The following is a 27,898-nucleotide window of genomic DNA, read 5'->3' as shown; positions in this document are numbered from 1 at the left end:
CAAGAGGGTTCAGCGACTTTTGCCTATTGTGACCTTGCATCATAATCTATATGGCTTAGGTTGCTACCAACCTCATAAATAGTAAGCAAGATCCTGCCATCATATCTCTTTTTTGTTTCATAGGATTTTTTCAAGATTTCACTGGCAATGCATCTTTTTGCATGCAGATTTATTATTATTATTTGTAGTTTAGCATACTGTTACTTAAAAATATCTTTCTGTTAATTATGATTGCAACTTTTGAATAAGCTATTCAAAAGCTACATGTCTCTAAGAAAATGTTTGAACATTGGTAACTAAACTTTTTAGGCATTTATCTACATATTTACATACCTATATAAGAGTGAATGCATTTTTTGTGTATTACTGAAGGTATGCCCTCTTTGATTCTGTGTATGTCATAACTAGAAAGTTTTGAAGCTTTTTTGTTACTCTGATATTTATAATTAGATATTTGTGTATTCTTATGAGGTAGAGAGCTAATTAGCTCTCTACCTCATAAGCTCTCTACCTCTAATAACTTATAAGTCCCCTCTTGTAATTTTTTGTTTGTACTGTGTTTGAACATTCTATGCATAAATGAAGTAAGTATTGTGGTTGTCCTATACCATAGGTGAGTGGGTATGCATTTATTTTATCCAAGTACGGAGCATATCATTTGACTCATTTTGAATTTTTGGCTAGAAATAATAGAAGGTTTTCAGGGAGCTAGGTTTTAGAGTTTGGAAGTTTAATTAAGGCTATTGGTAAATATTCAAGTATATTTGGTAGGAAACATCCAGGGATTAGCTAAATGTGGTTGATTGAAGGGCTGTAGTTGATTTCTTAAGTTTGGACCTAAAACCAAGCTTTAGGCCAATATCGGTAACTCTATAGCATCTTCAGACATTGTTAGGTGGAGATATACATACATAGGAGAAGAGAGGCTAACTTTACTCAGGCTGGTTGTGTTGGTTTCAAGAAATGTGCTTATTTAGGAGTTCACTTAAATAAATTGCATCATTAAGATAAAAATCTATACATTTTTCCTGTTTCCTAGACTGTTAAATCTCAAGGCATGCAACTTCATATGCACCTGCTTGAACTGTATGTCTATGGATTTCCATTTGATTACAGTGACCCTTTAGATCACTGACCCAGTTGTTGGTGTGACTAACAATATAAACCAATGTATATAGAATTTGGCTTAGGGTGACAGTACCATGTCAGCTGAACTTTATGCATGGGAATAACCAAACAAAAACATGGTTTACAATGACTAAAGATATTGCAGGAAACTCAAAATTAAAATTAACTGTAGGTACCTTTTGTGTGAAATAATTTTGTAGATGTGTCACAGAATACTTACTCTTTGTCTTTTACAAGGAGTTTTTTAATGAAGTCCTTCGCATCTTCTGAGATTTCATTGAAAGCTTCATCTTCAAAATCATATTTTGCTATGGTTACGTTGGCCATTGTTTCCACATCTGTCTCTCCCATGAAAGGCGATAATCCAGATAAGCTGTAAAAATGAATTTAAAAATTATTTGGATTTGTTTTTTTTTTATGAGAGTCATCACATCCAGATTAGTATCAGGATTTCAGTTCCTCTCTCAGTGATATTCTCGCATAAATACACATATGTAGTGTGTTAGGAGAACTGGATCTCATCCATATAGTGCTCCCATTAAGAAATTGTACCGTATTTCTCCTATTATAGTCCCCCTCTGAATATAGCCCCCCCCCTAATTTTGAGGCTTCGGTTTCGGGAAAATTAAAAAAAAAATACGATTTGAATATAGTCCCCCCATTTACTTTTACTATGGGCATTTCTGGAAAAAAACGGGGGACTATATTCAGACATATACGGTATTTGTCTGTTGACTGAGTTATTAAAGAGCGGTATTGTATGGGAAAATAACTGCCTAAAATTTAAAAAGTTATCTATAATTTTTGTCTCTGGTTTTTTGACAAGTACATACATACTTTTAAATAAATACTGAAATGTACATACTTAGTAGGAGGGTTAGGAATTCGCATTGAGCGTTAAAAGCAAAATAAAGTGGTTGGTATCCTTTCACTCATGCATACAATTTGACAATTCTCTCACATCATGAGGGTAATCATTTATTCCTGCCAGAGTCATGCCTTTGCAAAAGTTTTTTTGGTGCCACTTTTCCAATAATTTTTGAGGAATGCAAGAAATATCTGTGGTGGTTCATTTTTAATTCTGTATTTAGGTTTGTGTACTCACAGGACATAACAGATGACTCCCACGGACCACATGTCAGTACCATATCCGATCTGGTCAAAGTTGACAACCTCAGGAGCAACGAATTCTGGGGTGCCGAAAAGAACTTGAAGTTTCTTAGTGGGGTCAAATTTCCGGGCTAACCCAAAATCAATTATCTTGATCCGATTCCCTGTCTTTGTGAGGCACAGTATATTTTCAGGCTGGAAAAGAAAAAGAAAATATCAGTTACCACAGCTTATGAGAAATAATTTCTTTATTTCTCTAGGCATTCTTATGTTTTTGGCTGTTTTTAAGAAAATTGCTAATGCTTCCCATTTTGGATGTTTTCATGAGTTCATTGAGGGAGTTGACTTACAACTGAAATATCTAAGATATTGAACTTTTATATCCTTATGGGCTTGCCCACCAATTTTTTTGTGAAGTTGATTGTGGAGGTGTCTTAAAAGTAAAGAAACAATTTTTGTGTTTTTTCATCTGTCACGTATTTTGTGAAATACCCACGGTGGAAAAGGAGCTTGCTTGATCTTTTCGCAGACAAGTTGATGATGTTTCACGCACTGGCTACGCAGGTCAGCGCTTCTCATCTATTCCTTTTTTGGGTGGTTTTATGCTGTTTAAGCCATTGTGTGTGATTCCTTCCCCCAATGAGCAGTTCTCCATCAACAAGTTACATAATCAAGTGGAACTCAATTGAATTCATCAGCTTGTAAAGTGTGGATAGTAACTTTCATATTTTTTTATTTAAACTTATGAAAGAATTGCTGAATTATGAAAATCGTTTTGTTTTTATCTTTCCCTTTCATCTTCCTAATTCTGTTAAAAAAATTTGATTCCAGGTCTTAGACTCTACGGAGCTTCTTACTTATTATCAAAGATGATGAGAATGATTTGTATTGTGAGATGCTTGAGAATTTTGAAAGAAATGAGGTAATTTATTTTGAATCTGCAATTTTATATCTGTAAGACTTTCAAAAATTTTTTGAACTTATAGCTTACTGTTACATGTCAATTCATCTTAACAAAGTCATGTAGATTGATAAGTAAAGTAATTTCTATTATAGTCTATCAGTAGGTTTTTCATTCATTTTGATTGCCTGTGATGATGGAAGGTAAATAATTTACTGAGCGTAAATACCTCTACTAATTGAAAGAGGAATTCCAAGCTTTCTATGCATATGTCATCCAACACACAGTAATTGAAGTAGATGAATGGCTTAAGGACAAAGGGCATTGGTGAAAGTGTGTGGGGATTAAAGAAAGTACATATCCAGAATTCACCAATTATGCATAGATTTACATATAATATAAGAATATTGTTTAAAATTCTATATTGTATTGTAGTTTTTATTTTTAGGGCATTATCTGGTGGTGTGGTCCTTTAAAAATGTGCGCTAACCTTCATGTCTAAGTGCAAGATACTTTGGCGATGAACAAACTCGATGCCCTCACAGATTTGCCTCATGAAAACAGTGCATGCCTTTTCTGTGAGGATGAAATCATCATCTATGACCCTCTCAAACAGCTCTCCTCCCTCAATCCTGAAATGAGAAAACATATGATTGATTACACTTTGAAATGAAGGCCTTCAGGTGAACCCTTATGGTGCAATTTTTTAAATATTGATCAATTTGGTTGATACATGCTTTACTTTCTAGAACTGTGACTGCAAGTTAGTAAAAGTAGCTGAGTTTTTCCTCTGTAATATTGGATGAAGTTTTTCTCATCTTGAGTAAATTTTTCTTATTAGCTATGGTTGTTGACTGTTTGCTTGAGTCAAATTGATTCCCTTCATTGCTATGACTATTGGTAAGGTACTTCCAGGAGGTGACTAATCAAGCATTTTCTCTGACTGATTGACTTCAGTGAGGAAATTCATTAGTGTGCTTTTTTTAAATGGATTTATTGTTTCCCATAATGATTTGTAGGTAAATACTTGGAAAAAAAGCCTTGAATTTTATATTTATTGATCCTAATTCACTGAATTCCTGTGAAAATAGCCTTGTGTAGTTGAAAATTAATACATAATCGCAGATCTCCTTGGTTTTAAATGTACTCTGTAGTATGCATTGAAGTTAATGCAGTCAATGCTGGTGGTCAATGTAGTAGCTTGGTAGCTGGTGCATAGCCAGAAATTTGCTTCAGGGTAGCTATGGTGGTAAGTGGGTTGCCTGTACTGATCTTTAGTTTTCAATTTTCTTGTTGGAAAACTGAACATTTCATGAAATCAGCTCTATATTTTGTTTGCATACTACTGAAAGTTAAATTCATCTTTGGTTATGGAAAGACATTACTAAATATTACCTCGAAAAATGGAGTATCAGAGGATATGTGCCTCTGGGCTAGTGATCTCCTCAGTGAATGTATTGTGGATATTTGCCATGAGGGGGGCTTTTAGGGGTAGCTGAAGCCCATAAAGCTACTTTTTTTGCTTGGTAGTCAAAGGAGTTTATAGTCATCAGACTTTTCTAGTGTGTTGATGTTGCATAAGTCAAGGATGTTGCCAGAAAAAGTTTTTATGGGGTTCACTTGAAGACGCTACTCCAATGACTGTATCTTCCAAAATTTTCTGGGGTTTTCAACTCCCTGGCCTTTCTCCCTTCCCCTACTTTTCCTTACTCTCCCCCTTTGCTACCACCTTGGGATATAGTTGAAGTTAAAGTTGCAGTTTATAGTTGAAGCTTAAGAGTTGGGTGGAAGTGAGTAAGAGGAAATATGTATGCAGCACAGGCCAAAGTAAAATTTAAAATTTGGTATTATGTATTTGTAAATGAGTGATTCAGCAACCCTAAACCGAGGCGAAAGTCTCAACGCGTGTCTAATTCCAAGTCTTTGTTTATTTTGATTTCACGTATGATTGTATTATGAGGAATTAAAATTATTATTATATTGCTAGGAGCAAGTTAGCCCAGAAGCAGTGGCGTAGTGAGAAGGGAGGTCGGTGGGGTCCGGACCCCCCCTCCCCCGAAATATAAAAACACAAATACTAGCCTTCATAAATGAAAACAAAATATGTATTGAAAAATCATTAATTTACGAAAGATTTCTTTGACAAATGAAGATTTTTTCGATTATGGAAAGTATTAAAATTAACGTAGTTAATTATTAGTCTATTCAATGTTAGTACCTTGTTTTTCAAATATTCCCATCCCCCGGATTTGGACCCCCCCCTCCCCCCCGAATGAAATTCCTGGCCACCCCACTGCCCAGAGGCCTCGATTACTACGCCTTAATCTCTCTCAAGTTCAATCATGTTGATGTATAACTCATTTAATATGTGATTTTTTCAGAGGGTTTTTAGTTTCGGACATTTCTAGTTAGTAGAAGCCGCATGTGACTAGGGCACTGCCAAAAAAAGTTGTTTTCTGGTTCATTTGAGGAGGTAGGTGCACTAACGGCAGTATCTTCCCAAATTTTCGGAGGGGTTTCTATCTTCGCCCTCCTCTCCTTCCTCCATCCACCTACATTTCACTACCGTTCTCCCCTGTCTGCGGCCTTGGCAGTGGTGGATACAGAAAAAACTCAGGGTGGGCACAAACGATATCTTGAGCTACCTTTACCTTTTTCGCAATAAAAAAAATATTAAGTGATATGCAAAGTTTAAGAAAGTTTCATTTTAACTGATTAAACGTTTATACAAGAAAATGCTCTCTTGTGATATAAAAAAGGAACAATTGTGGTTCTGCAATGCTCGGCATTGTGGACGGCCCCGCTAAGCGGGGGGGGGGGGGGGGCGCCCCCTTATGTATCCGCCACTGGGCCTTAGTATATATTGCTCGGAGGAAGGTAGCTCTGAGGCCTCGATCCCGTCGCCTCTCTCAAGTCCAATCTTGTTGATGAATACCTCCTTCACTGTGTGATCGTGTGATTTTCTCGGAGGGTGAGGCCCTGTCTCACACTGCTTCCGCTATGTACCCACGCTACGCTCATACCGTGGCGAGTCAGTCGCTTCCAATCACCAGGGGTGTTGCACGTGGTTGAGAGAAGTTGGGGGGGAAGGGTTGGATTTCTGAGTCATTCATGTCTGCTTGCTTTGCGCCTCCCTCCCACCGCTAGCGTGGAAGAAGATTCCCGAGTGACGTTAATGTGACGTCACGCGGGCGGGCGAGGGATGTTTCTCCCTGCGCGTGGCGGAAGTTTGGGAGTGACGTTGGCGGAGATAGTGGAAAAAAGCGAGTATGCGGAAGAAATCCTCAACTTCAACGTATCTGCGTAGCGGTGGGAAAGACGGAAGCCCTCCCGTAGAATTTTTATTTATCCAGGGACGCCTTTTCACTTAATTTAAGCTGACGGATGGACGTGTAGGTGGTAGATTAATGAGAAGGTATGCGCACAGCGCCAGCGTTAGTGCATACTAGATAGGGAATGCTTGTTGGATGATTTGGCTGCGTAACATGTACCGGAATAAGTTAAATAGGAGATGGCTAATTTTAGAAAGAAAAATGTGGTACCCACGTCTGTCTTGAAATATCAAGTACTCGTAAATGTGGCATATTTCCTGAATTTGACTAGTTTACAGAACTTTCAGTTTGTACAGGACTACTGAGGTCCACTTTGGATGGAACCCCGAAATTGGATGGATTGAAGACTAATAATGCGTATTTTTGAGAAGATTATTCAATGAAGGAAGGGGGAATGACCGGAGTCATTCGTAATCTGCACTATGTAAACCCTTAAAAATCAGAATGTTATTGAAATGAGTGGGAATGGGAGAATTAGTTTCATGGATATAATGAAGAATAATAATGTTGGAGAGAGAGATGTGGAGTTGGAATGGGGACTGGCCGGGTTGATTACTAAAATGTATCATGTAAACCTACTTTTAAGCGATAGATTACTGTAATAATAATTGTATTGAGTCTGGGAAGGGAGAGGAAGAGAACTGGGTTCAAAGATAGAATAAATAATGGTATGAAATGCGTAGTTCAATAAGGGGGACCGAGGTAAAAAGAAAAATACACCATATAAATTTACCTCATGGAGGTAGGCTAATAAAAATGCCCGAGAAGAGGTAGTTAGGGTATCTTTCACCGGGATTCGATCCTAGATCTCCCCGCGCCAGATGTTCTACCCTATGAGCAGCCAAGGTATCCTCTTCATTTGCAGAATTTTATTAGCTTTTGAGGAGTAGATGGTCCATGCTACCAGGCATGAAGTGCCATCAAGTATTGTATTTAGGAAAATCAAGTTTCGAATCCCGGTCAAGGCATTTTATATCTCCTCTTTCGAATTTTCTCACTTTACGTCCACTTGCGGGTGATGCTGTGAAGGTACGCCGCTGCATAATCCGCGGTTTTTGCACCATATATCACAATTCATTCAATTGAAAGAATAGTAGTAGTAGACGATGTCTCCATGCTTCTGGGTTTCAGGTCGATCTGAAGACGCCGGTTGGAATACCGGAGAAACTGTTGTCGTAAAGAAAATCCACGCGGTGAAACCCAGAAGCATGGAGACATCATCTAGACAACGCCGCGGAAAACTACGCATCAGTAGTAGTAGACTTTGAATAGATTGACAGTGAGCCTTGGGAAGGAAATGACGGATGGAATGCGATGGTGATGAACGAGAGTCAATACTCAACAGTTCTAGGATGACCCAGAAGGCTTTGCCGTTGGCGTCGAAGGCGTCGTATAGCTGGATGAGGCGCGGGTGCTGCAGCTTCCGCATGATGTCCACCTCCCGCTCCACGCTGCGGCGGTCCTCGCGCCTCGGCGTCGCCACGTACTTGGCCGCCAGCTGCAAGCCCGTCGACTTCTCGCGGCACCGGTAAACCGTGCCGAATTTACCCCTTTAGAATTAGAGAGAGAGAGAAATAGGCGGCCGTGAGAAGATGCATATCTTGGAAATTGAAGCCGTGAAGGCCAAAACAACACAAGCAAATTCAGAAATGTTTTGAGACGAACGACTTTTTCTGTACTTCGTCAAAGCTACCCCCTACCGTCATCTCTTCGAATTTCCGTTAGAATTAAATGATCGTAGTCGTAACATACATAATTTTGAAAAAGATAAGCCGACGCAGCTGCTAGTTATTCCAAATAACTGCATAAAAACTGTTCAACCCCCAGCTCCTGTCGTTGTGACGCGGTATTTGGGAATCCAGGGATTCAATTAGAATTGATAAATGCGCATTGATTTTTCTTAAAAAATATTTCTGTGTTTCAAAATTTAAACGCTTTAGAATACGCAAACTTATTGGCAATAATTCGGACGCAACAGTGGCGTAGCTATGAGGGTGGTTAGATCCTGGGAGAAGTAAAAAAAAATATTTTAAACTATTGTGTTTGTTCTCCCCGATGTGATGATTTCCCGCGGAGTTATGTGTGAAACTCAAATTTTTAGTTCTAAAACGATGTAAAATCTATTTCCAAACGTGTCATTTTTCATAATTTTTCCCACAACCCCCGTTGCCTGAGTTGCCCACCATCCCCCCAAATTTTGTTCCTAGTTACGCCACTGAGACCGAAGATATTAGTCTATTTGAAAGAAATTATAGACGTAATATTGCTATGGATTGCATTTTTTATGGGGTAGTTACAATTCTCTTTTTGAGAAAAGGGTCATAACCCCTGACCCACTCCTGAAGTGGCTGTTGCAGCGGCTATATTCAAGAGGTAACTCAATTTATGTTGTATATGTTGGAACCAGGTTTATTATAGATAATTGACCATGCAGACCTATTTCATTGAAAAGGGTCAAATGAATATGCCCTGAATTTTTCCAATCTATAGCGCAATGTTTAAATTAGTTGTACGTCATGAATTCATCCAAAAACGACTCGTAGAAGGGAGTGGCTTGTTCTCTTTTAGCATAAACTTCTAAAGTTTAAAAATCTAAATAGTTATAATGGGGTCGTTCATTCAAACCTTTCATCGCAAATAATTGAAAGAATTCGGTGGATAAAAGGGAAAGATAAGTCACTCACTGCTACAAAAAATCTCCCTCATTCTCTAGTAAGTTTGAAATTTGTAAAAAATTATGAAAGCGGTCGCCCAATTTTCAGGAGTTGGCGATGCCATTAGAGTTTCGGGTCATAAACTCATTCAGAGAGAACCGTTCATAGAGAGGGAAAGAATCGCTCATAACAATGTAAGCAAGACGGAATACGTGAGAACGATGCGAGGAGAAGAGGGGTAGCTGAGAAGGTTACCCTTTCGACAATAGCGAGTGACGTCAACAACTTATCTGCCAAAGTTTAATGGCTGTCGATTTTTCACCACTAACAGGTCGAGAATCAAATAATGGAAAAATTGTGCAATCTTAATTTTTATAACTCTCCACAATCGTCATTGGTCTGCGATAGTGGCGTAACTATGGGGGGGGGGGGGGGGGGGGCTCCGATACTTAGGGGGTAAATCCCCCCTAAGTATCGGAGAAATAAAAAAATTGTTTAAATTATTGCCTAGTTTTGACAATTATTAACTGCATCTGCTTTTAAAGTTAAATTAAATTTTACACAATCACATTCACAAATCACAAGTTAAATTTTAAGTGCCAAAAATATATAAAATGTATTTCCAGGTATATCATTTTTCCAATATTTTCCTGTTACCCCAGTTGCCTGAGTGGGGTTCGCCCTCATCCCACTCTAAAGCATATTCATAGTTACACCACTGACTTGCGAGATAATTGATGGTAAATGAAATTTTCTGCATTCGATTTTTAAAAAATGAATCACTGCCCGCAAAATGATATGTTAAGGGCAATTGATGATGGTGGATTGAAAATTAAGCATAATCTTTCTGTTCAATGGCTGGCGCCCGTTGAGATCCTTCCCTCCACTACTCCGGAAGCAGGTGTCGTCGTTCCAATTGGCTCTCTCATCTGCTGTAACCCGAAGCGGGCCTCCTCTAGGGCGCTCACTCGAAAGGTTTCCGTGCCAACCAAAGGTTAACGCCATCCGTCCGAGCATGTGCGGCTCCTTCTCTCTGCGGGGGGCTGCCGTTCGCTGGGATTCCTCGCTCGAAAGGGAAAACAAGTGAGAGGAGAGGGTGCGCTACGAAGTGTGTACTTGGCGTCCGATGGATAAAGGCATCGCGGCGCTGCTGACGACTTCGCTTTTTCTCTTTTTCGCTCCATGCCGGATGAGATATTTATTTTTTACTTTTTATTATCTGACTGATCACGGAATAACCGTTAGCGCGAAACCGTGGACTTGTATTCCACCGCAATCCTAGAGGGCTTAGCTTGTGTTTAGGTTTTCCAAAGGGAAGTGCTGGACTCTGATCGGTTGTCATTACGAGGGGTTGATTACAAGTGGCTTACAACGCAATAGAAATATGTCGCATTAGAAAATTTTCATTTCGACGAGATGAGCCTTCGTAGTCATTCGTCGGAATGAAAACTTTGAAACTCGACAAATTTCCGATCGCTTTGCAAACCACTCGGAAAGAAAAGCAATGGGAATAATTCCGTTCAATGTCAAGCTCAGACCTTCACTAACGCGGCGGAGTCCCCGTCGATGGCATACATGGCGCCATTTAGTCACTAAAAGTTTTAAGTAGACTTCCAAGAATAAGGAAGTGCAAAATTAATATCAACTGTAGAGTATAATGATAAAAAGATATCCTCGGAGACTCACGATTTTAACTTAAGCTGACTCGGCGTCTAATTTGCATTGGGGAATAGTCTTCGATGTTGGCGGCAGGGCCAACATTTTCATGAACCCATGCCTAATGTTGTCTAACCCCCGGGATTGGCACTTGAGGACCTTATCTGCGTACACATGGTGTTGCGTGGTATTTTGAGGTGACGATCGGCAAACAAGGTCGTTAACTCATGGAAGTAAATGGAAAGAAGCGTGGAAGCATCTCCACCGTCGGCGGTAGCCATAACATGTATAAACTACCTCGCGACGTAATAAATGCTCGACAACCACCTTCCTCTTCTAAGGTGACGACACGTCGCGATGCAGATCAAGCGGTAGAGTAGCAATTTGATGGAATAATCAAGACTATACACAATGTGCAGGCAATGGTTCCGACAGGGACAAACCCTGGAGACTTCTTAATAATTTTCTGAAGGCCGGTTTATAGAAAGAAAATCAGCAATAAATCATTTGAACTGAGAATATCCTTGTACCCATATGTCAATGACGGCGTTCATTGACAACATTAGCTCAATTAAAGTAATTAATTGAAAACATTAGCTCAATTAGAAAAATTACCGTGAGGTTGGGTCGATTTTGGGAATTCGCAGAGTCGTCTTCGATTTTTTTCATGCAATTTCAACCGTGTTTTGTTAGTTTTAACCGTGAATCGTGGAGAGGACGCCTCGGAATGAATATTAGCGTTGACATAATATCGAGTTGAGAATTCCATTCCGGAAAAGAAATCGAAGAGGCTAAGAAAAAGCTCAACTCAATTTCATTACCGTATTTGCGGCAGTTTTCTGTAATAATTAATTCTGTATAAGAATGTTAGATGGCGTCTAGTCCTCGTTTATTCGTACTAATTTTTGCCACGTTTATATTTATCGCTATTTTTTTGTGTGCCGGCTTTAGTGATAGAATTCAATAATCTCTTTAAAGTTTAAAGAGGACGCATAACTTCCGTTAGACCGATCTCTTTTCGTGACTTATTACTCGTTTCAAACACTGGATGTGGACAAATTTTCGGGGTTTACAAAGTTGATCCACGTAAAAGTTTGCCTGTAATGAAATCTCATGGAAATTGTGATTTAATTTTTAACGAGCACTTGATCAAGTACGACCGATTGACGCGTTCTCTTTATGTGAGCGTTTCATCCGAAAAAAATTATGATGACGCGAAGACTCAAAAAGTGCGCATTGGCATCCAGATCAAATGAGAGCCCAAAAGGAGTTCAGGACTTTGTGGGCACCTCTAACTACTCTTTCATGGCAAATCTAAGGATACTACGGGGCTAGTAAGCTCAGTCGTTTGTACGGAGGAGGCTGCCATGCATATATAGGCACTCTTTCTCCTTGCCTCACATTCCACGGCCCCTGAGTGGATAACCGGGTCGAATCCTTTGCCATCTCTCGGCCTATCGCGTTTCCTGGTTGCGGTAAACGTCTTCTGCTCTAGATTCCCTAGCGGTTGTTGCACCTTTGTGTCCTTCTCAAAAGTGTGAGTGCGGCCAAGAAATTTGAGTTACATATGCCGCTCAGAGTTAACTTTCCGCCAAATACCCAGGAAAGCATCAAAACCGGCTGGAATCTCTTTTGACTATCTCTTCGCGTGAAGGTAGTCCATAATTTGCGAATGTTGATAACGCATTTCTCCACTACATCGATTTTACTAGGCCCCACCAGAGTGACTTAAATGGCATAATGTGTGGTCTCCGCTAAGAAAAAAATCTGCTAGATAGTACTGCTCCAAAACCAGGCTGATAGGGGAGCATGGTGGTCCAGTGGGTAGAGCGTCGTGTTGATGATTGTAGGATGCCGGGCTCAATTCCCGATTGAACCTTTCGGACACCACCAAACGAAATCCTCGAAATGCGAGGTAGCAAAAGATAAGGTTCTGAACCCCCTTCCCTTCACACGCTTTTGGCTTAAGCTAGGTCGGCTTCTATCGTCAACTCACTGGCGTAGCCAGGAATTTCGTTCCAGGGGGGGGGGGTTCAAAACCAGGGAGAAAAAATAAAAAACGGCACCAAGTAGAGGGTTTTAAACTAATTTTAACACTTTTCATTATCAAAAAAACTTCATTTTTCAAGGATATCTTTTGTATATTCATGATTTTTCAAATATTTTGTTTTCTTTTATGAAGCAAAGTAAATGCGTTTTTATATTTCGCGGGGTTCCGGACCCCCTGCATCATCCCCCTCGCTACGCCACTGCCTCAACTGTTCAAACCAACCTTTGGACCTCAAACCTGAATAACCCACGATAAGCATAGATTGGTTGTGTTATGTGGTGGCGTCATTTGGTGTTTTTTTTATCACAATACTATGTGTATATTAATGTTTTAACATAACCAAAGCACTGGTATATTTCCACACTCATTTATCTATGCCCACTCAGGTTTCGGTACTTAATGAAAATGGCATGGGTTGATAGAAAGAAAGACGTGTGGAAATAGACGAATGCTTTCGTTATGTCAAGTATCAAAGATTTCCGCCGAATTTCGCCGGAAACTGTATCTTTTATATTTATATTTTGTGTAAATGGTAAGTAGATATATCGTCAGGGAATGAAAAAAATTATGGATGGTTCTTGGTGCATGAATGGGCACTTATATCCTTCGTAGCGCCAACCTATCAAGACTGGTCCGGGGTATTTATCATCGAAGACCTCCCCGAGATTTTCCTACTTCTTTTCCATGTCTCCGTAGAAGTCGAGCGTCCCTGTGTGTTCCGGAATTACACAATGGTACGCTTTGCGAATATTTCTGTGAGCCACCAGAGTGCATAATACTCCTCTCTCCTTCCCTTCTCCTTTCTGTTTCCTGCTGCGTTCTGCAAGTCTCTTTAAACTCATTATTCCTGCCGTTGCCCCACTTTGTTGACGTCCCCGTGCCAACTGGCTCCAATGTTGCCGTTGCTTTTGGCCACACATCTGACGGCTTGCTTAGAAGTGTAAGGAGGTTGGTGCGAAAAACAAAGGATATGGCATTTTCATTATAGTTTCGAAATATGCTCTACCTCATTCACTGAGGGCCACAACGCCGGCATTTTCTGGAAATTACATTTGAAAATATGCATTTATCATTCAGGGGCTTATGGTATTACTTATCTAAGAATGCGAAACATTTTAGTACACGCGAGACTATAAATATACACCGTTTCTAGCCGCAAAGTAATACCTCAAAAAACCACCTATTTAGGTATATCTTGAATTCCGAGTCCAGGAAATCATATGTGTAAAATTTAGACACGCGAATTTGTAATTTTCTGCCTCCTTCTTTAAACCTCGATTTTTATAGTACTGCTGTTTACGTTTCGATATTTTCTACGTTCCGTTCGGGCGAAAACCTTGCTTTAGAGAGTTACAAATTAACCTTTTCATTAGTAAATCCAATCCTCTAATTGTCCACATGCGTGGGAGACAACATTTTGTATTACGCTACTAAGTTTTGTTCCCATACTACTGCGAGTTTTCATAAAACTGGTAATAAACATGACCATCGGCACACGTGCACAGTTTGAAAAATTCAAAAGTATCCTTAAACTAAAAAAATGAGAATTTATTTATTATGAAGGTGGTTTAGTTTTATGATTATTTTGTGTTATGATTTTATGGTTGTTTACAACCTCAAATGTGAGCAGTTTTGTGTCCGACAATAATTCTAGCTTTAAATTAGGGCAACTCATGCTGAATACCTTTCGTTCATTGAATACTGGCAGATAATGTGCGATGTAGTTCATCGTGGAATAACCTATAGATGCACTTCGGAAAAGGATAAATCTTGTGGCAGGGATAGTTAATAGACTATTCTCTGAAAACGGGCCACCCCAACTTCTGGGCACCGACGATGCTTCCAGGACACTGTTGAGTCTTTCAGCTTGGCATTCGTGAGTATTTTCCCTTTGAAGTGCAGAGGTGGAATGCCTGCGTGCAGTCTGGCCTTTTTGTTTCTGGCCCCTATCCAGTGTTTTTTAATTGTGAGTGACTCTTTCATCAATGGTTCATAGCGACACTTTATTCCTTTGAAACAAAAGACAAAACAATCATACCTGCGTGCTTATCAACGCGTAATAGTATTCTTTTTTTAATTTGACACTGCGTTGAGGAAAAATTTATTAAGGTGATTGGGAAGGAGTTTCTCCTTTCGTAAGTTTTCTCCATTAAGAATACGTAAGTGTTTATTATGCGTCGGTCTTTAATTTGAGCAAAAAGGAGAGCATGGGCGATGAAATAAAATGTAAAGACGTTTAAAGGGCTCTTAAACAATACCGGTGGACATTCAAAAGTACGTACGCATATCTGCGATCAATCGAGAATGTGGTAATTCATGATAAATTTTTAATCTGCGCTTTAAACTGAACCTATATCCTTCCTAAATAAAGTGGGTCTTGTACCATGAAACCTCAACAACTACTTACCTCGTCTACTCCTGTTTGGTTCCCTATTTGAGTTCGTGCGTGCCATATCGAGACTATCGTTAACATGTTTTTGATTTTTTATTTTATATTTTTTTAAATTTCATTATCAATTGTTGTATTTCCTTAAGTGTATAAACAATTATGCCCGAAAAATAATCGTACTGCGTTTGCCGCAGATGAACTTAGCGGTCGAAATACTTGGTCATTTAACTTTCGTTTCTAGTCATTTATGTTAATAATGTGGTGTTGCTGAGATGGCGTATTTTGGCAAATTTTGAACGCATGAGTTTGAACCTTCAACCTTTGTTAACGTTGTATTCTGACTTCTGTACTCTTCTTTTTTTGAGGGTCATGCATTATCAATGAACGTGGACCACAATCTGTCGGACTTTGTCCTTGTGATTATGCAGCCCCACGAACACATGAAAGTTGTAGCATTTGCATACCTCCAAAGGAGCAATTCGCTGCGGTCGCCCTGCTGCCGTACGTTTGTAATCTGCATGTTATATACGTGCATTGACATCCGTGTCAGCTGATGGGCTGACTGATGTTAAATTTGTTAACGAAGGCTTTATTTTAGTGAAATTTCGTTTCATACTACACTAACTATTCAAAAATGTTTTGTGCAATAATATTCCCTGGTTTATTATAGGTCTACGTAGACTAGATGGCTGCTCTTAATGTAGTGGAGTTGAAACATTACATGTCATTTTTTCGCTGTATTCTCCGATAAAGAAAATGTCTCATTCTTTAGGTAAGAGATGAAGAAACCTTAATCTACCTATCTAGTGGCGCATACAAATTCGTAGAGATTGCCAAAATGTCAGGCGATGCCATCAATTTCTTTAATGTATTAAATAAATATTTTATCACATTTTATTGGCATCTGCAGGTAGCTGTCTTTTTTCTTACTCAAGGTATTCTCTCTGTGATCCCTTATGAATTCTATGGTGACTGGACGTTACCCTTGAGTAGTAAGTGCTCATGTAGTTGTAGTACTAAGTGATGTGCGTATTTAGTTGCCGTGAGAGAATTTTATTTATGGATTTCATGTTATCTTTAAAAGGTAGAGTAGTATTTGATTCGATTATTTTCATTTAGGATTTGTTGCACGAATTAGTGATACGTATTGGGAATTCATAAAAATTACTGTTCTATTTGTGCAACACAGTAATTCATTTTTGCTCTTTATCTCACTATCGACACGCAGCTTATTCCTTTCCATTCCTGAGATTTACTGATGAATTAGCAATCTACCTTAGCCGATCATTGATCTCTATCCGATCGGATTCAAAATTGAAAACCTTTCTATGCCGAGAATGGGATGCTTTCCATTTTGACGTTCTTTGAATGGAAAGAAAGCATGCAAGGAAGGAGGGGAAAGTAATAATCAACTTGTGCATAGTGACTTCAGAAATTACTTCAGTTGAGAGTTTGAACTCCCAAAAAGGTCAATTTTTTTGTGTTGCCAGGATTTCAGGCAATTGTTTACCATCCCTGTCCAACTTATCTCTCTAACAACATGCGTACATACATATATAATGGCGTTCTCTCACAAAACTATTCTTATTCTGGTGTTTAGTCAAAAGGTGATTTCTGGGTCTTAAATTTTGGCTCAGGAGTTTGCTGGAGTTACTCAAGGTGGGAATTTGTCCATTGTCGGGAGTGTCACTCAAGCAAATTTCATATATGCATTCGTCATGCTGTCTTCTTTCAACGACCATCACCTCCTCGGTTGTTTACACTACATGGACACGTGGAAAGATATTTTGGCACCAGCAATTTGTCTGATTATCGCCACGAAGTATGTTCTCGGAGGAAATATATATTTAAAATAGCGGTGTTCGGCTTCTGCATATGGGAAAAATTGTAAAGACAAAATCCGAGATCATGTTATCAATTTGATCAGTCTGAAGAAATGTCTACGTTTTTTTATGTATTTTATTTCGATCGTTGATCTGATTTCTAGTGAATTATGCACTCGCGAAGAAGCCATGCCCTTGTTTTAACGATATATATAAATCAAAATTCCATTTTTTCCATGTAGTTTATTTCAATTGTAAATTTTATTTCTGGTAAATGTGGTACTCTCGAAGAAGAAACGATACCATTTTTTAACTTCATTTAATCACATAACTTTCATTTGATAACTTTTTCCTTTTTCCATAGTAATGCTGAAAATGTGTTGGTCTCAACTTTTGTATACTGAGCAGACACATGTATTTATTGCGAGGGTATTATTTGGAAACTGCATCGTTATCTTTCGTTCACTTATCTATATGAAACCTTGGTTATCCTCACTGAGTTATTATTCACTGGCGGCCGGATTTTTGCGGTTGCTGGAATTTCATAATTTCAGTTTTGACCTTGAGGTGGCTCGGACTAACATGTTTCCTCTCGCGAAAATTTGAAAATGACGGTGAAAATCGCTTTTTTTCAAAGAAATACTTAGAGCTTAGTCATCCTCACTCACTGATTCGAATAGAAGGTTGGTTCAAATGGGTGAGGATAGAGCTCACCCTGGACTATGTCAGTGGCGTGTGAATTTCACGCATTCAGGTTAGGGTGTCAGTTGCTTTCTCAGGGTCTCCTCACATTTCAAGTCTACGGTGCGGTTTTCCAAAGACTTCTCGGAATATTTTAACCCGGGATCAGAAGCCAAGCGTTCCACTTAGAATAACTCATTGATAGTACTATCCCACAACAAAATATTTCCTGATATTCTCTATTTCCATTCGAAGCATTCACCGTTAATCTGTTGATCGCAAAATATTGGGGTATTAGAACACAGGAATGGGCAATTTTTGAGTGGAAACTATCAACCAACATCTATGGGTGATTCATAAATATTTTACCATACGAGACCATGGGTTCAAATCCTAGTGGATGAAGAGATTAGGTAAATTAATCCAAGCTAAATTAGACTGCTTTAGCATCGGAGGCTTTCGGGAGCAGCCGCGTATTGCGCATTGTCAAGCGAGCTTTCGCGGCTATTGTCGGTCGCATCATCAGGCGGTGAATGATGGCTTCATCGTCTTATAGTGCGACCTGAAATGGCCGCGAAAGCTCGCTTGACAAAGACCAATACGCTGCTCCCAAAAGCATTCGATACAAATGAATTTCGCTGTGAAAGCCTAAGTTTCAAGTTATACAATATTGCTACTCAAGTAATTGTGGATAGCCATTACTTACGATACTTGTAATTTATTATCGGATGTTACGGCGAAATATCTACGTAATTTTTCGTCGAGATCGTGCTTTGATAGCGGTCCTTTTCCCTTCCCGACACACCAAAACCCCATCTTACCTCTTACCCCCTATTCGACCCCTCTCCTTTAGCAGTCTGACATATTTAAAGAACGACTTAGCTGCATATAATGCACCTGTAAATGTTGCTTTAACAACGAAACGCGTCGTGTGAAAATAAATTCAGTTGAAACATTGAAATGTCTCTTTTAACTAATATTAACAACTTCCACCACATCATGCCGCCTATTATGCACGATAAAATTAAAAATCTTGGAAACAGAAATTTTTCTTTCATTGTCCGAAAGCTGGCAGATGGCATCTTCGAATTTACGACAGATTGTTGGGTCATTCAAACTCATTTGAGTCAACAACTTCGGCTCATAGCGTCAAATACAGGACTTCCTTTGGACATCCGATTTCACCAGAAGACTGTTGAATGCCTTGCAGCGATACTGATTTGGTTATAATTATTTTTATGGATCTGCAAATCTGCAAAGGATTACGGATTATTTGAATTTAAAATCTCTTCGTACCGCAAGCAGTTCGTAGTTATGTCTGCGTTAAAATCTTACCATTTTTAATGAAAACTGTTTTCAAAAGCTTGTCTTATTGAGTTCCAGGAATTGTACATTTTTACGAGAGTATATTGCGCAATTGTCATACGAGGGTCCGGTGTTTTTCGAAGAAGGATTTCGCTCTGTCAATTTTATCAGAGTGTTAATGCATGTAGACGGAAAAATAACCCTATCTATGAGCATACAAACTTTTGTTTTTGGTTTTGCTTTTTACGCTTTTCCGAAGGCTAGTGTCTTGCATATCTTTCTTTCCCTTTATTTGAGGGCACATTAGTTAGCGGTCTTCCCTCTTATTTTGGCTCTTTCGTGGCACTGCGTCTAAGTGACTGAAAGGAAAACTTAAGTTGTTCTTTCGAAACTCTTGTTTACTTCGGCACGTTGGACAATTGTGACACAATTTTAAAATAGCTTCGCGCCTTTGTTTCGCGTCACATGGAGATGGAGAATCGCAATATCTTCCCGTGCAGGAGAACATCTGCGTACAAATTCTTTGTGACAGTCGGTAAATCGCCAAATTAATTCTAGAAGAGCTCTGAAAATATTTATGAGCATCTTTGGTTGAAATTTTTGCTATAAATCGATACTTGGTAATGCATAAATGATGCACAATTTTTGTCTATACGACAGGATATACATTTTCCTCCTTGAATGATATCATCGTAGATAAATCTAATATATATTACGCAAGAGCACAAACAAAGTATTAAAAAAATTACCGTGAGGTCTGAACTTAGAAGGCTAATATGTTTACTAGGTTCATTTCAAAGCAAACAAATTGTTGTTTACACAACGGTTCCTTCACGTGCGATGATTGCGAAAATTGTTCACTTTTTTTCACAACTACTTTTGATAAAACTAGTGTTAAGACTAGATAATTTCCAGAGAAAAAAAAACACTGCCGTACAATCGTTGAAGATATAATGAGTGTTTATATTGCTTGCCAAATGGAACTCTTATAATAATAATTTGGACATATATGTCCTAATGGATATTTATACATATCCGTATTTTTTACGCTGTCCACTATTTCTGTTGCGCTCTTATATATGAGTTTTTCAAATAATAAAGTGGTGATACGGTAAAATTATGATAATGCTCTTCAAGGTCCGGATTAACATCACCAAAGTGACGTGTAAAATCACAGAGACAGCCCTATCTCTCAGCCATGTCTTACCTCCCGATCTCCGATTGCATTTCGTACAGCTCAGTGACGTCGACCCCTCTTCTGATCTCCACATCGCGGTATGGGAAGCTGGGTTCCAGCTCTGTGAAAGAGAAAGAAAGAATGTGAAATCACGGACGAAATAAATCCGAGAAAAATTGAATATTTTTGATAACATGATGTTATTAATGTGCATACATGAACTCACTCTATCGTGGAACTGAGGTGAAACATGATTGTGCCTATGAAAAGGTTGAATAAGACTAACAATAAGTGAAGTAATTGTGGAGGTCAGAGAAGTGTATGTTGCATTAAAACGTGGAGGAAAACTGCGAATAATGGAGTGAGTATAGCCCTTTCTACGTGAGAGAGTTTCGTTTGTCTAGGTGGAGAGAATAGTATAAAATGACGTATTGGAAGTTCATTTACATTCAAAGTTATTAATTATATACACCAAGGAGGAAGTTTGCCGTGAAAAAATATTTGGTTTAACCAGGAATATTTATTCTAGACGAAATCCATCCTTGGTGTATATAACTTTGCACCATTGTGCTTGAGTGCGATTTGTTTCATGCAGTTATTTCAAAATGCTTAAAATGATGACTAATTTTATATATTTTTTAAATGATGATCAATTTTATCGTTGGTTGATAAAAGTAAAATTTTAATGCAAGCCTATTTCGACTCGAGAACTCTTTTGGCTTACTATGATCTCTGTCTATCGTGCGAAATGGATGAGTGAGTGAGTGCGTGACTACGTTCATTTATCTTCTTCCCCCTTTTTCCCTCCCCAATGGAGTCCACCTCATTTTTCACCGTACCGTCCATGTGATTCCTTTCATTACGTCATCACCACGTCCCCGGAAGTGCATAAGATTTCTGCGATATCAGTATTTTCGGCCGCGCAGAGCTAGGAGCACTTCCGTTAGGTATATCTTTAGCGCAAAAGACGAACTTCCCTCCCGTCTTATTTTGGAAGAGAAAATGAAATCACAAAAAATACTACTTTCTAAAATTGTCCGTATTTTAGGAATCCCGATAAAGGCTAGTAATTTTTCCATGGGTAATTTTGTTACGTAGTGCACTGTTGGGGTGATTATGAAAAGTTAAGTCGTTTGCTTCTCCCCAGTTATTTCCTAAAAACTTCTCTAATTTTCTTGGAAACATAAATGAACGATGAACGAATAATTCCAATCTGTGTGAACACGTCGGGAGATTTTTATTTTGAGCAATTGGAGAAAGGTATGGTAGAACTGATGGATGGAATGAAGGTAAGTAGGTTCGAAACCGAGACAAGGATAGAAATAGTGACATGTATTGGAAATATGCGACAACAAGGGTGATTTTTACGTGCCAACCTCCATGGGAACTTTCCGTGACCTAAAAATCACTGTTGTTATAATAATTACCGATGATGTGGTCATCATAAATTGTAACTATTTTTGGGTTGGCATGGAATTCTATCTGTCATGTCAATCAGAATTGTGTTCATGGAAAATATTTTAGATAGTTGAAATACCCATAATCGTCACTTGAGAGTTATAGCAAGTCGGTTAAGCGAGAACGCTATTTCAGCAGTTGTACTCTAAATAAAGAACACGCTCACTTCGGATTTCATACTTAAACTGCACGTTATATAACCGGCCGAAGTAAATTCAGATCAGTCACTGCCTGTCACCACCACCAGCAAAACTCAGTGCTTTCTTCACTGTCTCGACAAATGATGATCTGTATCATTCAAACCCCTTGCATTTTTACACGTGAACGAACCATGGCTTTCTCTGTGTCTTGCGTTCCTGAGGGCGATGCGTCGTCATCGGATGGAACGTGGAGTGCTCTGAAATATTCGTGCGCCTGGCCAAAGCAGTTGGGGATATTAGTCTTCAGTTTATATCTCCTCTCTCGACACACGCCCATTGGCATTTAGGAGCTACCATCTAGTGCGTCATAATCGTCGAAAAAACGTCAGTTGCAATTTTTTCGTGGGTGAAGAGTGAAGGCTGTGTATTATGATATGAATGTCAATGCTAGTGATCCAAGCTGAGCATGAAGCGTGATTGGGATAAGTTGAGCGATTATAGCTCGCCTCAAGGACGGGTCTGCTATCACATAAACAAACAGAATTTGCGTTGCTGGGGAAAGGTCCCTGCATCAGAGGAAATGTATATAAATACATCATTCCTTCCCTTTCATCATGGCGCAAATGACCTTAGCTGCATGTCGTCTCCTCCAAATGCCAATCCTTACCAGGGTCATTGATTGCGCATGCGTGACCCTAAAAATCTATTGAAAAATATTCCTTTAATGGGATCCTCATCTAAAGAAGCAAACATGATCTGGGACAATTTCTGATTTTATATTTGTAATGTATAACTCTTGTCAAAGGGTAACTGCCCGTTTATGAATAAATGAATGTCGGGATCAACTGGCTCAATATTGAAGCATTCAATCGGGGGTATCTGAATACTTGTATCATCGAGGGACGGTATTGAGGGGGATGGATTAGATTGAGCGGATTAGGCAACCCTCGTTTTTTCACTCAACGGTTGCCATTGAAGAATTTCAAAAATCAATTTCTAACGTGGAAAAATAAAACAAATTTAGATTTTACATTAGAAAAGGCTAGGTAACTATTGACGATAGAAAAAATTTAAAGCAAGCACCCGTAACTGCACGGAGAAGGAAACGGATGAAATCCTGTAGGTGGAAAGAGAAAAAGGAAAAACACTTCTGTTCTTCTCCGCTGAACAACATTTTAAAAATTGCTCAGTGCCTCGGAATAATAATAAATTTTATTAGTTACCTGGGGTCTTTTGTCCTCCAGGTTCCTATTCTGTGCGTATAAAATGTTTTGATGCTAATTCGTCAACATGAAGTAGAAATGGAAAACATAGCTGGGATACATTTAGCTTTTCTGCTGGAAAAAAGGGGTTTGAATGGTTATGATAGGAAACATTTACAATCGAATTTTAGGTCGATAGCCTTTGTTGGATATATTTGGGGAAGGAGTTTTAGGAATTCCCACAGAAAATTCCTCAACCTCTGCTGAGGAGGAATTCTGTAAAATTGTATTTCGGTGTAGTGAAAACCTTATAGTGTTGGTTAAGGAGCCCAAAAAGTTCTTGACGGGTGGTTGACGTGAAATTGAAGAGATTTAAATTATTTTTAGCTTTTACTGGAGGACGTATTATGTACATGAAACATCTTACAATGTAATTCCTTCTCTTTGCACGATAATAAACTGTGCTTGTGTTGAGTGCCTGCGATACTTGGTAATATTATGGGATCGTTTGTATAAATTTAACGAATACCAGCAATTGATTTTTGTTCTCTTACATTGAATGATCGTTGAAAATTACAACCTTTTCGCGTGAATGGCATGCCGTTCAATTATCATTCATGTGTTAACGTTCCTATGGCAATTATTGCGAATTTCGAAAAATATTTCCCTGGTAAGGAAATCGAACCAAGGACCTTTGGATTTTTGGGCCACTGCGTTGCCAACTACCCAAATCTAAAATAAATCCAATAAATATTTTTTCGGAAAAAATTAAGTTTGAATTACAAGGAGAGACATTTCCATTGACTAAGTTGTTAAGTTACTCATAATAGTGTGAAGTCAATCTTTTTCCGAAATGAATCGATGAATGTGAGCCAATGAGGCACGGTAATTCAAAGTTCCGTGGTCCAATCCCCGGATTTTTTTCCCGTGGTAATTATTGTTAACATTGAATGATGTTGAATAAAGGTGTTCTTTGTTTATCCCTAGTCTTCAGCTATTCTCTTTCCGCGTTTTGGATGCTTAGTCGTCGTCGTTCCTCCTCCAACAACCTACTTGTCGGTCGAGTGAGCTCGCATTCTTGGATGTCGCACAGCAAGTTGAGTCAGCGCATCTCCGTTTGTTGCATCTGGCGATTTGGTGACGGAAGCCATGCCACGAGGCTAGATTTCTCCCAGTTTATAATTTGTTCTGCGTTGGAGCGACGTGACATTTGAATCACACGAGATTCCAAGCAAGATATCTGACGTTGAGTCCACTTTTCGAGAACTGCGGCCAAATTTACTTGGAAGCGAGACATCCTCATGCTGAAAATTCGCGCTAATGAATTCCATCCATTTAGGTTAAGGCATTCAATGCTCAACCCATTGATGAGAGAACCGAGTGAGGTCTGGGATCCAAGCTCATTTTTTCCAAGTGAATCTGATGACTCACCGATTATTTTAAGTTATTGCTACAAAAATTATGCCTCTTATGTTGGCAATTTCTATGTAGTGCTCTGCTTCATAATCCCTTGCAATGCTTTCATTTTTTGCAGTTAATTTCCTTATAAAACGGAGATTTCATTTTTTAAACTTTTACAAAACCATATTGCCTTCTTCATCCTATTAATTTAACGTCTCATGTTAGCTTCGCCGAAAGCCTTTCCGAGATAGAATAAAACGGTTTAACTTTTTTCCAAAAAAATCCGATAGGAAATAGAACGCGTATAACATGCTTGTGCGTCCTGTACAGCAGAAATACATTATTCACAATATGATAAATCTCTTCTTCATCTTCTTTGTTACATTAATACTACTTTTCGTAGTTATAATTTGGCTGTGGATAGAACTTTTCATGTCATTTTTCATTCAACTAATTACTTTGTTTAAAACATCATTTCTCTTTGTATTTTGGGAGGAATTTATCGCCATTAATAGCTGAAAACTCAATTCATCTTTACAATTTGAGAGCGATCTTGCCGATCGGTCTTCATTGCGTACTTGCTCTGTATTTTTTACCTATTTTAGTCCACATAAATCATTTCAGGTTTTAAATTTTATAGGAAATCCGTTATATTAGTAGGATATTATTGCATCGGACTTCATTTTGATCGTTAATTGGGCATAAAAATAGCCGGATACTATGAAACCTTTAGTGTTGCTTTTTAACTTTTTCTTCCTATTATCTATTTTAAAATGCTGTTATTACCGACCTATTGTTTGAGCTCGGAACTCGTCGTGTACCTTCGCCTCCTGGAGGCGAAACTGCATTTTTAGAGGAAATGTGAGAGAGGCATCGTTGTCTTTACTCTCTGAATCCATCTGAGTCAAGGGCATTCGTCTTAAGGTGCAATGGACTACTTAGAAAATGGGTACTCATCTACTGCCAAATTTGGAGACGCTGAATTAGAGGTTGAGAAAACAAGAGAAGCACGTCACGAGGCTGTTGACTCCTAAAATCCTCGTGGTGGACACGTTATTTTTTACTTGTCTCTTGGGGAAATAAATATTTTGAACGGGTATTTCGTCCATATTTTAGAAATCTATCCATTTGAAAAACCTTCTTCTCCATTCTACGGGAAGGCATTTTTTTTAGAGTTTCTTAAAATTCCACTGTTTCTGCCGCGGCCGCTATTATTTCATTAAATATCGAAGATGTATAATGTGTCATAATAACGTTACATTTTCTTGTCCCTTGATGCATCTTGCCAATTATAGTATCTGTAATCTTTTATCGAAGAAGAAATCTTATTTTAAGTTTTTGAAAGTTGATTTATTCTTACATTAACAACCAAAGGTATTCTAAAATAATTTTCGTTGCCTAAGCTCGTGAACAACGGATTTTCTACCCCATGCTCGTGGGACAAAATTTTCTTCACCACGTGGTCCTAAAAGAAACACTTTTCCCTCTAAAGTACCTTGCTGTGATTTCTCGTAAAGCGTTACGTTTACTATTCCTACTGGCCATTCCTATATTTTAACAAAATATATTTAGCCCATCATAAGAAATTTTTTGAGTGCCTAAATAATTATTTAGCTACTCAAGTAACAGTTTCCTTAGTAGGGAGATGTAATCAGATTATCGTATCTGTAGAAGAACTAGAGAAAATTAATGAAGAAAATTTATCATCAGTCCATAAAGGCCGCAATTTTGGTAAAATCGTCATTTCGGTCCTAAGCTATATGTTTGTAAGCACCGGAAAATATTCATTATGATCCATAGATTATATGTATCAAAAGGAAGCTACTTGTCCAAATATGCAACGTTGTCCGTTTTTGTCATGTGGGCCGCGACTTCAACGAAAAAGAGTTAAATCCCTCTAAAAGAAAAATAATCCCCTCGTTTTGATCATATGTACCTAAAGGAAGCTACTTGTCAACAAATGCAACGCTGTACGTTTCTTTTTTGGTCTGATTGGCCCACGACTTAAACGAAAAAGAGTTAAATCCGTCTAAAGGAATATTTACTTTAAAAAATAGTCCCCCTCCTCGTTTTCTTTGAGCATCCGCTCCGTTCAGGAATACACGTGCGTTCACCATTGATGATGTAGGAGGCACTTTAGTGAAGGAGTAGGGATGGCTCTTCAAGGGTGATAATTGTCGCCTCTGTCGTAATTAGCGGCGTGCGTGTTTTTCGACGCAAAAGATGGCGGCTTGGAACCGGGAAGGACTGTGTACTTTTGCTGGGAGTGAAAATAAAGGAAACCGCCCCTCTCAACTCTTCCTTATAGTGTGAGAATAGAGAAAGGGTGATGTGGTCCCTCCAAGGTCACCTTGATATGATGGATTCGCTGCGGGGGCGGTCGAGTTGTCGCACTAGGATGAGTGCCCCTTCCATCTCTTACAGAGTGTACGCGCGGGGGGGAAGGAGTCGTGGAGAGAGACCGAAGCCAAGGGCGCTCCGGGCACCTTACCAACCTCCCCTCCCGCTTGCGTCTCGCCAACCAACCCTCATCCAGCAAAACAATCAGCCCTCTGCCATTTCGCCCACCCACGTTCACCACAACTCTGTAGCGTCAAGCTAAACATTCAATGAATAGCATACGCCGTTAGCTTACTCTTTGAGGTTTAACATATATTTTCTTGTTAGTGTAAGATTACCAAATCAATCGAGTAATAGGTGCCTGAGATATTTTTTCCTAATTAATTGTCGTTCTATTACATTGAATGATCGTTGAAAATTTAAACTTTTCCGGATGAATGGCACGCCGTTCGATCATCATTCACGTGTTAACGTTCCCATGGCAATTATTGCGAATTTCAAAAATATTTCCCGGTCAGGGAATCGAACCAAGGGCCTTTGGATTTTTGGACCACTACGTAGACAACTGCCCAAATCCAAAATAAATCCAAAGTTCCGTGGTTCGATCCCCGGATTTTTTCCCGTGGTAATTATTGTAAACATTGAATGATGTTGAATGACGGCGTTCCTTGTTTATCCCTAGTCTTCTGCTATTCTCCTTCCGCGTTTTGAATGCTTAGTCGTCGCCGTTCCTCCTCCAACAACCTACTTGTCGGTCGAGTGAGATCGCGTTCTTGGATGTCGCTCAACAAGTTGAGTCAGTGCATGTCCTTTTGTTGCATTTGGGCATTGGAGACGGCAGCCATGCCACGAGGCTAGATTTCTCCCAGTTTATAATTTGTTTCGGATTATTAATTGATTCGGATTTTCCTGCCTTCGTAAATGTTCTCTTAACCATTTGATACTACAATTGTATTGTTACAAATATATATTGGACTTATAAATCATGATAATGTTAACGCTGGTCGTTGAAGAAAGTGACCGATGAAAATTGGCGTAATCTACGTCTAGTTCTGATAAGTCACCGTTTATGGAGGTGGTCGCTAAGTAGAGTTGGCCAGTTACACAGGTTTCACAGCATCCTCATCAGAAAGACGTGAAGATTTAAGAGG

The 27,898-nt window shown here is 39.0% G+C and overlaps 1 protein-coding gene and 1 long non-coding RNA gene across 2 annotated transcripts in view; one reads left to right on the top strand and one right to left on the bottom strand.

Annotated features, from left to right (window-relative positions):
* Nucleotides 1-27,898, bottom strand: part of LOC124162026 (serine/threonine-protein kinase MARK2-like) — a 102,911-nt gene that overhangs the window by 9,218 nt on the left and 65,795 nt on the right. The window contains exons 3-7 of the mRNA XM_046538353.1: nucleotides 20,237-20,327; nucleotides 7,815-8,021; nucleotides 3,630-3,771; nucleotides 2,234-2,433; nucleotides 1,349-1,501 (exon numbers count right to left, since the gene is read on the bottom strand). Coding sequence (XP_046394309.1) covers nucleotides 1,349-1,501; nucleotides 2,234-2,433; nucleotides 3,630-3,771; nucleotides 7,815-8,021; nucleotides 20,237-20,327 — 793 coding nt within the window. The remainder of the gene's footprint in view (nucleotides 1-1,348; nucleotides 1,502-2,233; nucleotides 2,434-3,629; nucleotides 3,772-7,814; nucleotides 8,022-20,236; nucleotides 20,328-27,898) is intronic.
* Nucleotides 2,442-3,735, top strand: LOC124162029. The gene is made up of 2 exons (XR_006865474.1): nucleotides 2,442-3,160; nucleotides 3,588-3,735. It is a non-coding gene; the product is annotated as an uncharacterized LOC124162029 (long non-coding RNA).

The sequence above is a fragment of the Ischnura elegans genome, chromosome 7 (genome assembly GCF_921293095.1).
Source record: "Ischnura elegans chromosome 7, ioIscEleg1.1, whole genome shotgun sequence".
Lineage (NCBI taxonomy): Eukaryota > Metazoa > Arthropoda > Insecta > Odonata > Coenagrionidae > Ischnura > Ischnura elegans.
This window is presented reverse-complemented; position numbering and strand designations above follow the sequence as displayed.